This window comes from Furipterus horrens, unplaced genomic scaffold (assembly GCF_987537825.1).
Source record: "Furipterus horrens unplaced genomic scaffold, mFurHor1.1.pri manual_scaffold_13, whole genome shotgun sequence".
NCBI classification, from domain to species: Eukaryota; Metazoa; Chordata; class Mammalia; order Chiroptera; family Furipteridae; genus Furipterus; species Furipterus horrens.
In genome coordinates, this window is record NW_028327183.1 from 33229214 (window position 1) to 33242088 (window position 12875).

The 12875-nt window shown below is 45.7% G+C and overlaps 1 protein-coding gene across 4 annotated transcripts in view; it reads right to left on the bottom strand.

The window, feature by feature from the left end:
* The window catches only part of ANKRD27 (ankyrin repeat domain 27), a 52919-nt gene that overhangs the window by 39316 nt on the left and 728 nt on the right, over nucleotides 1–12875 (bottom strand). For 3 of the 4 annotated variants that reach the window (XM_090261097.1, XM_090261098.1, XM_090261094.1), the window contains exons 1-2: nucleotides 12560–12693; nucleotides 4520–4651 (exon numbers count right to left, since the gene is read on the bottom strand). In XM_090261097.1, coding sequence (XP_090117223.1) covers nucleotides 4520–4621 — 102 coding nt within the window. In that variant the 5' untranslated portion in view covers nucleotides 4622–4651; nucleotides 12560–12693. Of the gene's footprint in view, nucleotides 1–4519; nucleotides 4652–12559; nucleotides 12694–12875 lie in introns of those variants that run through there. The other variant, XM_090261095.1, reaches the window with a different exon arrangement.

Genomic DNA, 12875 nt, shown 5'->3' on the forward strand with positions numbered 1-12875 from the left:
GACAGGAGAAAAAGAAAGACTTAAAAGACCTATCAATCCAATATAACATGTAGATCTCTTTTGAATCTTGATTTGAACAAACCAATTTTAAAACAAACAAAACAAAATTATGAGATGCTTTGGGAAATTTGAACAATGACTAGATGTTAGATAATATTGAAGAATTATTAAGGATGTTTTTTTTAGCTGTGATAGTAGCATTGTGGTTATATTTTTTAAAAAGGCGTCCTTATCATTTAAAAATATAGTCCTAAATATTTACAGATAAAAATCATATGACTACCTTATATAATTTTCTGGGATTCGCTTCAAAATAATCCAGTAGCTGAGGATAGAGGGAAGAGGGATAGAAATGACATGAGACAGGCCACTGACCTGATCACTGTGATGGTGCATAATAAGAATTAATTATTCTTTCTACTCAATTATGTTTGAAATTAAACATAATTTTTATTTAATTTATTTTTTCTTTCTTTTCTAACATTGATGTGTAAGAGACACATCGACTGGTTGCCTCTCACATGCCCCCAACCAGGGACGTGGTCCCCAACCCAGGCATGTACCCTAATCGGGAATAGAACCAGTGACCTTTTGGTTTTCAGGCCAGCACTCAATCCACTTTTATTAAATCTTTTTTTAAAAATAATCTATTTATTTGTTTGTTTATTCATTTATTTTATATTTTTAGAGAGAGGGGAAAGGAGAAAGAGGGGAAAGGAGAAAGAGAGGGAGAGAAACATCACTGTGCAGTTGCCTCTCACTTGTGCCCCCAACTGGGGACCTGGCGTGCAACCTAGTCATGTGCCCTGACTGGGAATCGAACCAGCGACACTTGGTTCGCAGGCAACACTCAATCCACTGAGCCACAGCAGCCAGGGCCTATTAAATCTTAATAAAAGTATGAGCCTGAAATGAGAAACAACCTCAATGCTCCCAGTAGGCCTCGCGCAGCAGCGGACACACATGAAGACACTGTCCTGGGGAACATCATGAACCAGACTTAGGGGATGCTTAATGTCAAACTCAGAGAGGCCAAGAGATGGTCCCATCCAGCTCTGCGAATGAAGGAGTCACATGGTCCCATATAAGGAAGGGCCTCTGAGGACCAGGAACTTCTGCGGTGCTTGGGTGAACTCCACCCTGAGGGTGATTACATCCCAAAAGCCATCTCCTCCTCCCTAACTTGCAGAGCATATGGGCTCCTGCTGCAATGTATCCTCATTACTCAACACACTGCTTGAAGTATAGAAGGTGCCCAATCGATGTTTGTTAAATGAATAGAGGGCCCTTCAATTTCAGGGATCCCCTCAGTTTTCAGGCAGACAATACTGCCCAGAGCATTTCATTGCAAGCAAAAGCCAGTGGCTGGCTCTTGGTGGCTCCATCCATCTCCATCAGAGTCCTGAGTCCCGCTGTGGGGTGTGGGGGGAGGGGTAAGCTATGAAGCTGCCCAAGGGAGGGGCGGGTCAAATGCCTGGGGACTCTCATAAGATGGAGCCTAAGGCTACTTCTGGAATAGACATGGAGCAGGCCTTCAGTTGGAGACCTACTCATTTCATTTTTAGTATAGCTCCTTTATAAAAAACTTTAAAAATAACAATAATTAAAGAGAAGACAAAAGAATAAAGGCAAGAATCAGCAGTAGTGACACCCACTCCAGGGTACCCTCCTGAGCCCTCCCCAGGTTGGGTTACACACTCTGTGGAACTGTGCTGACGTCTGTGCTGATGCTCACTCCTCTGTCCTACAAACAACCTGTTTCTGGCATTTCCTGACGGTATGCTGTGCTCCCCACTCATCCATGTGGCCCTGTAGACCCAGCGCAGGGCTGGGCATATACAATACTCAATAAATGTTTGTTGGCTGGATGCATACTAAGTCAGTCCTGACAACTGGAGTATGGCCATCAGTGCCACGAGCTGGCTGTCTACGTATTTTACTTGAAAGTTAGTTCTCTGAAACTTAAAATACATGCTGCTAGGTTCCCAAGCTGGCTCTCAAAATCCTACCTATCCTATAATTAAAGGACCACATTTAATCTCCTTTTATAATTGTTTTTCCTATAGGCAAATGGACTCACCCCCAACCTACCTAGGAAACGCGCAGGACTCTCCAACCACCACCCCCATGCCCCATGGACAAGAGCCCCAGGGGTGCTGCGAAGCCTGCTCTGACACAGTCACATTGTATAATTAGCTAGGTGGTTGTAAGCAAAGGGGTGGCTATTAGAAGCAGTGTGTGGGTCTCACAGGCTTTTGACTGGAAATGGGAGCATGGGGAAAAGAGCTCCCACTGTCTGGGATGGAGAGCAAGATGCTGGCAGGAGGAACCTGCTTGAAAAATGAGGCACCCCATTAAAGGAAAGCTTAAAAGGAAGTAAGACTTGAGGAGCAAGGAGCAGTCGGGGCTGGAGGGGAAAGCAGCCAGGCTGCACCCTCAGCTGCCACACACACTGCTGAGGATAAGGGGCCTGCCAGCTTGGCTTCTAGGGAGAGGTATGAGGGGCAGTTAACCGTAGGGGACACACATCTCAAAAAGTGTTGGTTTCATATTTTTTAGAGCCCAATACAGGACTCATCCCTAGAGCAAATTCAAGGGCAGCCAAATATGGCCCAGTGGCCAAGTCCCATGGAAATAAATTTAGCATTTACCAGCTGAGGCCATGTGGATCCTATAGAGGTGGCAGTACGGATGAGTGCTTTTCTAGAGGCAGCTAGAATATTCTACTTTTTCATTCAACCAACAGACATGAATGGAGCACTGTTATGAATTAGACAGGGATGAGCCAGTGTTCATATCACAGGGCCGACAGGGGGCAGGAGCTGGCCAGCAAAATCTGACCAGGCTGAGCAGGACAGCTCCTTCCCACCGTGGCCCAGTGTGGACCCTGAGCAGCTCTTGTGCATCTCACGGCGCTGGAAGGGCTGGAGTAAGCGGCCTAGGGTACCACTGGGAACTTGGGATGGTGCAGTTTAAGAAGAATCTTCAGTTCCTCAGTGTACCTGAGAGGAAGGTGACCAAGATGCCCAAGTTCTTATTCAAAATTCCCCCTTTGCGCAAGTGAGCTCAAGTGTGATTCTATTACTTGCAGCTGGAAAAGTACCCACAGGATGACAAGAACTGTGCTAGTGCTGGCAACACAGAGGTGAAAAGACAGACAGGTCCCACAGAGCTTACTGAGAAATAACAGCATTCAGCAGTGAGGCATTTTTAAAAGCACGAGAAAGTTACATGTTATCTAGACATTATTTAAAAAACACCATAGACCAAAGATGGAGGGAAATATTTCCCAAATTATGTCAGGTCTTCCCAGTTAACATGATTGTTTCACATCCTGTACTTTTTCTCTGTGACAGTCAACACAACTATAATCCATATATATTTGCCCAGGTATGACCATCTCTCCCTCTAGAATTTAAGTTCCATAAGGATAAAGATGGTGACGTTTGGTAATGTACAGTCATAATTTTTGCTGAATCCTCAGCATCAAACATTGGCCTTGCCTAGAGTAGCATTTAATAAGTAGTGTGAAATAACAGATAACAATGAGTATCTTGGTGAGCTTTTATGAGATTTTTATTTTCTTCTTTAGCAACAGTTGTTTCCTCCAATTATTTTGATAATGAACTTTATGACTTCTAAAATCCAGAGTAGAAAAAATTCCGGGAAAAATGTATGAATCACAAAATCAATCATAAAAATCAGAAGGGACTTCAAGAAATCAGGCTTCTGATGGCACAGGGATGGGTTGGGTGGGGTGAAAGTCAGTCCCAATTTTCCAGAGAGGCAGCTGAGAACATGACATCATTGGGCTAAACCGACTTCTCTTTGGGTTCAACCGGGGGCCTCCTGACATGTCCGAGTAAAGCCACACCAGTGGCAAGAAAAGCAGGAGCACAGTGTGAGACAAGGACAACACACAGAAGGAAGACAGAAGGGCCCTCAAGCAGAGGCTGGCACAAAGGCGCCTACCAGAGTGCAGACATGCTGCACACGAGGGCCTCAGAGCCGGGCAGACCCGCCATGCGGCCTGCCCTCCTGCCAGGCAGCACCGGCCCCAGTGAGAGGCTGCGGAGCCTCTGCCACACTCCCCTCATTCCTGGTGCCTGGTGCCCGGGAAGGCTTTTGAGGTTGTGGCCTCTTTACAAACATTCTTTCACCACAGTTCTTTCCCTTCAGGAAGAGCCTTTGAAAGCGGCACATGAATGTGCTCACATGTTCTCTTACTGTGTGGGAGGGAGCACCCGCCTCACACCCCAGGGCTCGGGAGGCTCCAAGAAGGAATATGCATGATTTCTGCTCCTGAGAAGCCCTCACAGGCAGCATGGAAACAAAAAAAACGGAGGTGAATACCATGAGACCCACGTCACCATGGGCTGACTGCACCCTGGGCGGGTACTTGTTCACAGACTGAGCACAGTCTGGGGCTGGGTACATGGCGTGGGTTTGTAGCTGACTCTATTCCTGGCCTCGTCAGCACACCTGGTGGAAAAGGACAACTCAGGATTGATATACTCACAATGCCATGGATTTGGGCCACCTTGTTGCACAAGTCAGGACGCCACTTTTGAAGAGCCAGATAGAAAGGATTTTTCTGAAGATCTTCATCATAAAGAGCCATATGGACTTCAGGTGGGGCAACGCAAGACTCCTGGGACAAGGGAGGGAAAAGGCAGTAAATGACCGCTTCAGATTTATACAACACATGAAAGTCTTGATCTAGTAATTTCAAAAGACCATCCCTGACACTTAGTATTTTCTCCTCTACAGACCTAAACTCTCTAGCAGGAAATATCAAAGATAACCCATCAATTCTAAGAAGACATTTTTTTTTTACTGGTTAAATGTATATATTATGTTCAGAAAATTAGACTCTAGGTCATTGCAAATGTAAAGATGGGTCTTTTTTAGAACATCCTACATGACCAAAATTATGACACTTTAAAGATATGCATGTATTTTTAATGAAATATTTGAAGCATGCAGAAAAGTAAAAAGTAATAATATAAACTACCACCCAGAATTACCAACTCTTAACTCTTTGCCATATTTTCCTGATTTTCTTTTTCTTTTTTAAAAAATATGTTTATTGATTTTAGAGAGAGGAAGGGAGAAACATCGATGTGAGAGAGAAACATTGATTGGCTGCCTCCCATAGGTGCCCTGACCAGGGATCAAACCCACAACCCAGGCATGTGCCCTGACCGGGAAATGAAACCCCAGCCATTTTTTTAATACTCACCCCAAGGACATTTTTTTTCCCCATTGCTTTTAGAGAGAGTGGAAGGAAGAGAGGAAGGTAGAGAAAGAAACATTGATGCAAGAGAGAAGTATCGATTGGTTGCCTCCCGTATGTGCCTGAACTGGGGATCATATGCATCCTTGGGCTATGGGATGTTGCTCCAACCGAGCCACACAGGCTAAGGCAAAGCCCTAACCTTTTGGTGTACAGGATGACGCTCCAACCGAGCCATAATGGCCAAAGTGTCTCAGATTTTCTTTTAAAAAGATATCAGAGTAGACTGGAATTCCTGCTGTGCCTGCCCCGATCCCATACTCTCCCCCATTTCCAGAGGCAACCACAATCCTGGAGTTGTGATATGTCCTCCTTATTCATGTTGCCATTTCTTCAATACTTATGTATTCATAAATAATCTAGAATATTGTTTCATGTGGTTCAAAATTTACATAAATGCTATCACACTCTAAGTCTGTGAAACGTACCCTTTTCAATTAACATTGTGTTTGCAAGTTCTATCCATGCTGATCCATGTAGCTCTCATTCATTCACTGATTTCTGTACAGTAAACACGACATAATTTATTTATCTAATATCCTATATTTAAGGTGCTTCCACATTTCCAATATTACAACAGTGCTGGAATGAACACTATACTCCTGAGCACGCATTCAGGTATGTCCCTAGGAGGCCCCACAGGGCGCTTCCACCTGCGCCGTCCCCAGACGCTGGCAACGCTGGGTTGCTTTCTACCTCCTTGAAAAGTGCATGGGTTTTCCCCTTCCTCACATCACATCCTAGCCAACACTTTTAGTATCGTCAGAGTATCTTGTTTCTACCCATCTGTGAATATAAAATAATATTTTACAGTTTTTAGCTTTTCACTTCTCTAATGAAGTTGAATATCATTTCTTTATGTTCTAAAAATTACCTTCTCATGTCTTTTGTGCATTTTTCTAATGGGTTGTTGGCCTTTTCCTCATGGTTTATAGTGCTTTATATATCTGGTTACTAAAAGATGTTGCACATATATTCTCCCCGCCTGCAATTTTCAGTGGGTGTTTTCAGAAATTGAAGTGTCTGATTTTAATGTAGTCGAACTTGTCAGTCTTTGCCTTAATGGTCAGGGCTTTTTGAATTTTAGAGCATCCTATCATTTGGCATGTCCCTTTGCAAAGTGACTTAACCATTCCCCTAGTAAGAAAGTGGTGTCTACTTCCCCACCCCCTGAATCTCAGCCTGCCTGTGATTTGCTTTAACTAACCAACAGGCAGAATTGATGCTCTGTGATTTTTAAAAAATTTAGTCTTTATGTTATTTTTTCCATTACCATTTAGTCCCCTTATACTCTCCTGCCCCCAGCTATCAACACACTGTTTTCCGCGTCCATGAGTTCTTTTTCCTTTATGCTCAATCCTTCCACCCCTAACCAACCCCCCAAACTAGCTGTCATCTTGCTCTCTGTCTATGAGTCTATCCCCATTTTCCTTGTTAGTTCAGTTTGTTTATTGGATTCCACATACGGGTGAAATCATATGGTATTTGTCTTTCTCTAACTGGCTTATTTCACTTAGCATAATGTTCTCCAAGTACATGCAGAACATTATGCTCTGCCTCTCCGAGCCTCCATTTCAGTCTGTGCAATGGAGAATACAGATATCTGTCTTGTAGGACTCCCATTTACATCCCATCCTCATTAGTTTTGCCATACTGCACACCAATATACCACTACTTACTGCTAGTCCACATGGTTCCTTTGTGAGGATTAGAAAGGCGTACAGTCTTGTACCACGGTTTGGCACACAGTTTGGTAAATAGCTCACAGGCTACATGTCAGCCCCAGTTTGCCAGTAGTTCCCCTCCCCTGGGCAGGGCACCTGTGCAATAAATAACCTGCACAGTATATACAACAGCTCTATTGTTAATCATTGACATTTTCCTTTAAACACCTACTCCCTTTTATAATTTATTTTTAAAAGAATTCTTATTACACCCTGGCCAGTGTGGCTCAGCTGGTTGGAGTGTTGTCCCATAAACCAAAAGGTTGTGGGTTGGATTCCCAGTCAGGGCACATGCCCAGGTTGCAGTTCGGTCCCCAGCCAAGGCGCATGCTAGAGGCAACCAATTGATGTTTCTCTCTCACACCGGTGTTTCTCTCCCTTTCTCTCCCTCCCTTCTTCTCTCTCTAAAATCAATAAGCATGTCCTTGGGTGAGGAGTAAAAAAAAAATCTTATTACTACTTAAATGAAAAAAAATCTTATTACTACTTAAATGAAAAAAAAAAAAAACAAAAAAACAAACCAGTATCAATTCCCATAAAGAGAAGATAATCTTAAAACTAAAAATTATAAAAACAATGACATTATTTAAAACCTTGCTAGATACCATTTCCTGACAAAGATTCTAAGCTTGAGCTTGTGGTCTCTTCATTAAAAAGAGAAAATTAGCAACTATTAAGGAGCATCAAGTAAATTTATCCTTGATATAATCAGATGAATGAAATATGAGTGCAAACTGAATTACTTTCTTACTATGTAACAATATTTCAATATGCTTCTTTGGGAAAACACTGAAACAGTATGCATAAGTATATTATGAATTTTATCTTTTATAGTTAATGATAAAAACAGCACCAGTTGAGAACATCTTTGGTCCAGGCACTGTGGTTACTTCTATACAACCTCATCTCATTTTAATGCTCCTGATAACTATGGGTAACTAACAATAATTAATGGTCGCAGTAACTATAGGTATCGTTAGACCCATGCTGCAGATGAAGAACTGAGGCTCCATTGGCCAACTCAAGGGTATTCTGACACCCATCCCTTTAACCACCACTACATCTCATGTAAAATAAATATGCCTGGACTAGGGATTATTTCATGAGCCATGGATGCAAGGATTCCACACTTCACTTCCTCCAAAGCAAAAGTCCCCCTGACAGATAGCCCCACAGGCCTCACATGGAATCCCGTCAGACTGGTATAGCCAGAGCTGCCTTGGCTGCAGGTCCTGGGGACTGCCTGGAGGAGGCCCCTGAGCTCCCTGCAAATCCGTTTAGGGAGAACAGCCTAGCATGAAAACAGCTACATATAATCCCTTCCTAGATCCCAGAGATAGCTCTGCAACAATGTAGGTATTTGAATTGTTGAGTTCAATTATTACCAGAGCCCTGATAATCGTTTTATGAGACCCTACCAGAACAATTGAATTATGTAATTTTGCTGGGACAGAGTCACAAGAAAACATACTCTTCCAGGTTCCTGACATAGTTGGTTCTACATGGTTCTGCATGGCAGAGTGCAAAAGTAAAGATGCCTCGGACAAAAACCACATGAGAAGCAGGATGTGATAAAGTCAGACTAAAGCTGTGAAGGTATTCTCCTTCTGCTTTTTGGATAAGATGCTGGCAGAACCAATACCTTCGCCCCCAAGGTGAAGGTGAGGAGGGCTGGCTTTGATTGAGAAACTAATAACCTGGCTGTTATGCAAGGAATGTGCACCAGAAGAGTAAAACAGACTCAGGGCAGTGCTGGGAAGAGTGAGGATGAGAGAGGGATGGGAACAGCAGTGAGGGGCTTAGGGCCTTAGGGGTGAGAATTGGAGGCAGCATCCTGGCAGGGACCAGAGCAAGGCCAAAGGTTCAGGAGGCAGAAAAAGGTACTTGTGGGCACAGAAAACCCAAGCAAACTTTTTATGACTAGCTGAGAAGATGAATCCAGGGAAATAATAAGAATCCAAACAGAGCAAGCCAGAGAGGGGCTGCAAGGTAAGAGGAGGCCGCTGAATGCCACATTAAAACATTCAGTTCAAGCGCATAAACTGTGCAAACATGTAAGACTCTTAGCAAGTATTGCTGGTGAATGGGATGGAGCTTACTGTTTTTCAGTCCCACGTCATCTGCTCTCTCTTGGACATCAGTCCTCCTGGTTACCAACGACTTAGCCCTCTGTCCGGGAGTAGGGATTCAAAGAGCTCTGTCCCGTACTTTTCTCAACCTTTCTGTCCTAGAGTTAAAACTATGTAATAATCACATACAATCTGGTGCTCGATGACAGAGTTAATTCTTATCTAGGGGTAAACACTTAAAAATAATATTTAAGCCCTGGCTGGTGTGGCTCAGTGGATTGAGTGCCAGTCAGCCTGTGGACCAAAATGTCACTGGTTTGGTTCCAGGCAGGGCACATGACTGGGTCACGGGCCAGATTCCCAGTTGGGGGCATGTGAGAGGCAACCATACATTGATGTTTCTCTCCCTTTCTTTCACCTGCCCTTCCCCTCTCTAAAAATTAATAAAATATTTTTAAAAATAATATTTAATACCCTGACAAGTTTACTTGCAAAAATTAGTTTTATATTTCAAAATATCATGCAAAGTAAACTGACTTTTTCCTTGTAAAACTAAAAAGATGAGTGAATCCTCTTATAAAACTCCTTAAAAAAAATTGCACTCCTGCCTAAGCTCAAATAATGGAATCATTTACAGAAAATCTAGTAAAGTTAGTCCGAGATCAAATACCCCTGAACATGAGTTACCTAAAGTTACTCTGTGATTAGGACAGCCAGGAAAGGACTCAGATCAGTACAGGCATTTCAGGAGGTGGTGTGCACACCTGTGGTTTTGTGGTCTTCAACCGTCTTGCCAGCCTAGATGACTATGGGTGGTCAGGGACCAGTTGGTGACAGTGTGCTGCCTGTCTCAGCAGAATCTAGCATAGGAAAGTCTGCGCCTCCCAGAGATGCATTCCCTTCCGAAATCTCAAGGCTGTGGCTGCTCCCACCCTTCCAGAGACTGGACCAAAGACCCTGACCAGGCATATTTTCCAACTAATGAGCCATATTCTCTGGCTAATTTAATTTGTGATTCAGAAGGAAAAGGCAGAAAGGGAAAACTTTCTAAACATTTATGTTTAATATCAAATGGAAGTATTTTGATAATATAATGTATGGTGTCACGGTCACTTGTGTCCTTCGGGCCTATAACATCTTGGATCGCATACATATTTTTCTCAAAGCTCCTCATCGAAGGACCCAGCTTGCACTTGGCTTCCTGGCTCACTGTAGGCGTGCAGTAACTGTTCTCCCACTTGAATAAAATAATAGTGGGGTGTTAGAGGAAGCTCAAGCTCCCATATCCAGGGGGAAGTGAGGTGCTGGCCCCAGGCAGCCATGAAGGCATTGACTAAAAGACAGAAACAGTGTCCTCAGAGCTGGCTAAACAGTGACAGCTGGACTGTGGAGGGTCACAGAGGGAGAGAAGGCCTCATGGCTGGAAAGGGCTGTGACCACCAAAAGAGCAGGCAAATTTGGAGGAGCACAACTATTCCACAGAATGCCACTCCACCACCTTGCTCCTGGAGCTGCAGGTGGAACTACCTGCACCCACCTCCCCGCCAACCTTGGGCAGAAAGCCAGGAGCTCAAAGGGCCACTTCTCTGTATCTCTCAGATCTGGAAGCAACCTCAGGACAAACCAGGCCTGGATTCTTCAGATGTAAATCCTTTCTAAGTCAGGTATCTATCATCACATGCTCACATTCCTCTAATCCTCTAAGAGAAGATAAAGTGACTGAAGACCAACCTAATCCTGGAAGTTCATAAACAGAGGGAAAGCTGGGAAAGACACACTAACAGTGCACAGACATATGAATAACAGATGCAGCAGCTGCCCTCATGAGGGCAACACAATCTGAGAGCCACAAGGAAGCACAATCGGGACCTGATTGCAGGCCCTATGCAGGCCTAACTGCTCGCTCCCCCAGCAACACTGCCCTGCAGGATTATTTCCGATGACAAACCAAAGTCAGGAGAGCTCACCCAAAGTGTCTTCTCAGCTTCACAGCCCTAACTGTTTGTTTGCCACCAGGGCTAGTGAGAAGTATCTGTTCCTGCTCCCACATTACACGTCCCCCTTGGAAGACTACAGGCTCTGCCTCCTGATGTCATTCAAACCTGGTCACCCACAAAGTGATCTTTCCAACACGGAGGTCTGTGCAGGATTCCTCAAAGACATCCTCTCCACTCCCTACTAGATGAACTCTCCACTCCTCTGCTTGGCATTAAGGGTCTCTCATTTCTGGCCTCCCATTCACCTCTGCAGCCTCATCTCCCTCTGCTGTCCGCACAGCTTCCCGAGGAGATGGGTTCTCCTTCCTTCTACTATTCTGTCCTAAAAATTACTCTTCCTCTGTCAAGGCACCCATTTGGCAGGTGAGTAGCTGAGACCGTCACCGCAAAGAATGGTCAAGGTCCAGAGAACCTGAACCCTCGCCACAACTAGCCACTGAATCAATGGATTAAAGGACAGACTGCTGAATGTCAGCAAGAGCTGAGGCCCAGCCCTCTGGACCCTCCAAAATGCCAACGCCAGGACCAGAGAGGCGACCTAGAAACGCTGATATCCAGCTAATATCCACTGCTCTTTTCTAGCGCTAGCGCGATGGTGCATTACTTAAAACAGGGGCCTCTCTATAGGAAACACATTACTTGGAAAATCCCAGCTGGTTATATAAACTAATACTCTCCCCAGTTTGGCCTACCCCTCTTTATAGAACGGCCTAAATCCTCAGTGAAGACTTGACACTTGCTCACAAACCAGCAAGGGCCCCAAGCCCAATCCACAGTACCTCGAGGGGCAGCCAGTGGGGCTCGGCCTATCTCTAACACCTCTAGGTAGTCTATTTCCAACGAAAAGAACGGAACAGACCCCGAGTCCGGAATATCTCTCGGTGCTTAAGTTTTCCTGGAGTAATCTTTACCGAGTAGGACGAGGACACCGCCCCTCGAGAGGCGGGCAGGCAGGAATGCCCTTCTCCTTCCCCAGCGCCTTCATCACGCTTCCTGGGGGACAACAAGTGCCCGACCTGAGGTGTTAGACCCCCTTCTACAGCCTCCCTTCCACCTTCACAGCCAGGCTGCTCGCAAACCCCGGAGGCCACTCAGCCCAGGAGCCACGGTCCCACCCACTGCCCCCAACTCAACTCTGGAGACCCCGGACTTGATGAACCCGTCCAGGAGCCGCGGGGGGCAAAGGGCGCATTCTTTCCCAGCCCACCCCACCCCGGAAAGAAAAGGCAGAACGCGTCCAGCTGCAGATAGGACCGAGAAAGCGCGGGTGGGGCGGTCCATCGGCCACGGACCGGGGCCTAGGGGGGTCGTCCAGGGGATACCATACCAGCCAGGGGCGCAGTGGGACACCAGCGGCGGAGAGGAAAGCGCACCTCCCCTTCCCGCTCCGGGCCTCGCCCGGCCTCTGGGCCCCGAGGCGCAGCCATCCCGAGGGAAGAGAGGCACGGGAGCAAACAGAGAGAGGACACTTACTTAAAAGGCTACATAGTTTCGCTCTCTGCCCTTCCTGGAGCGGCGGCGACACCTCCCGGCCCCTGGGATCAAGCCTCAGGGACCACCACCCCAGCGTGCGGCCCCACTCCACCACCCACCCTCTTACTCCACCGTTGGGCGGAGCCGTATATCAAGGCCCCGACTCAGCCCAATGACCGGCCGTCGTTATCCTGAGTGACGTGCCCTCAGAGCAATCACTAAGTCCGCCCAGATGGGGGAGGGGCTCAGGCGGTGCACAGAGCTTCCTACTTAGATTGGACTCGCCTAGAACTGCGGACTGCGCGTGCCTGAAACA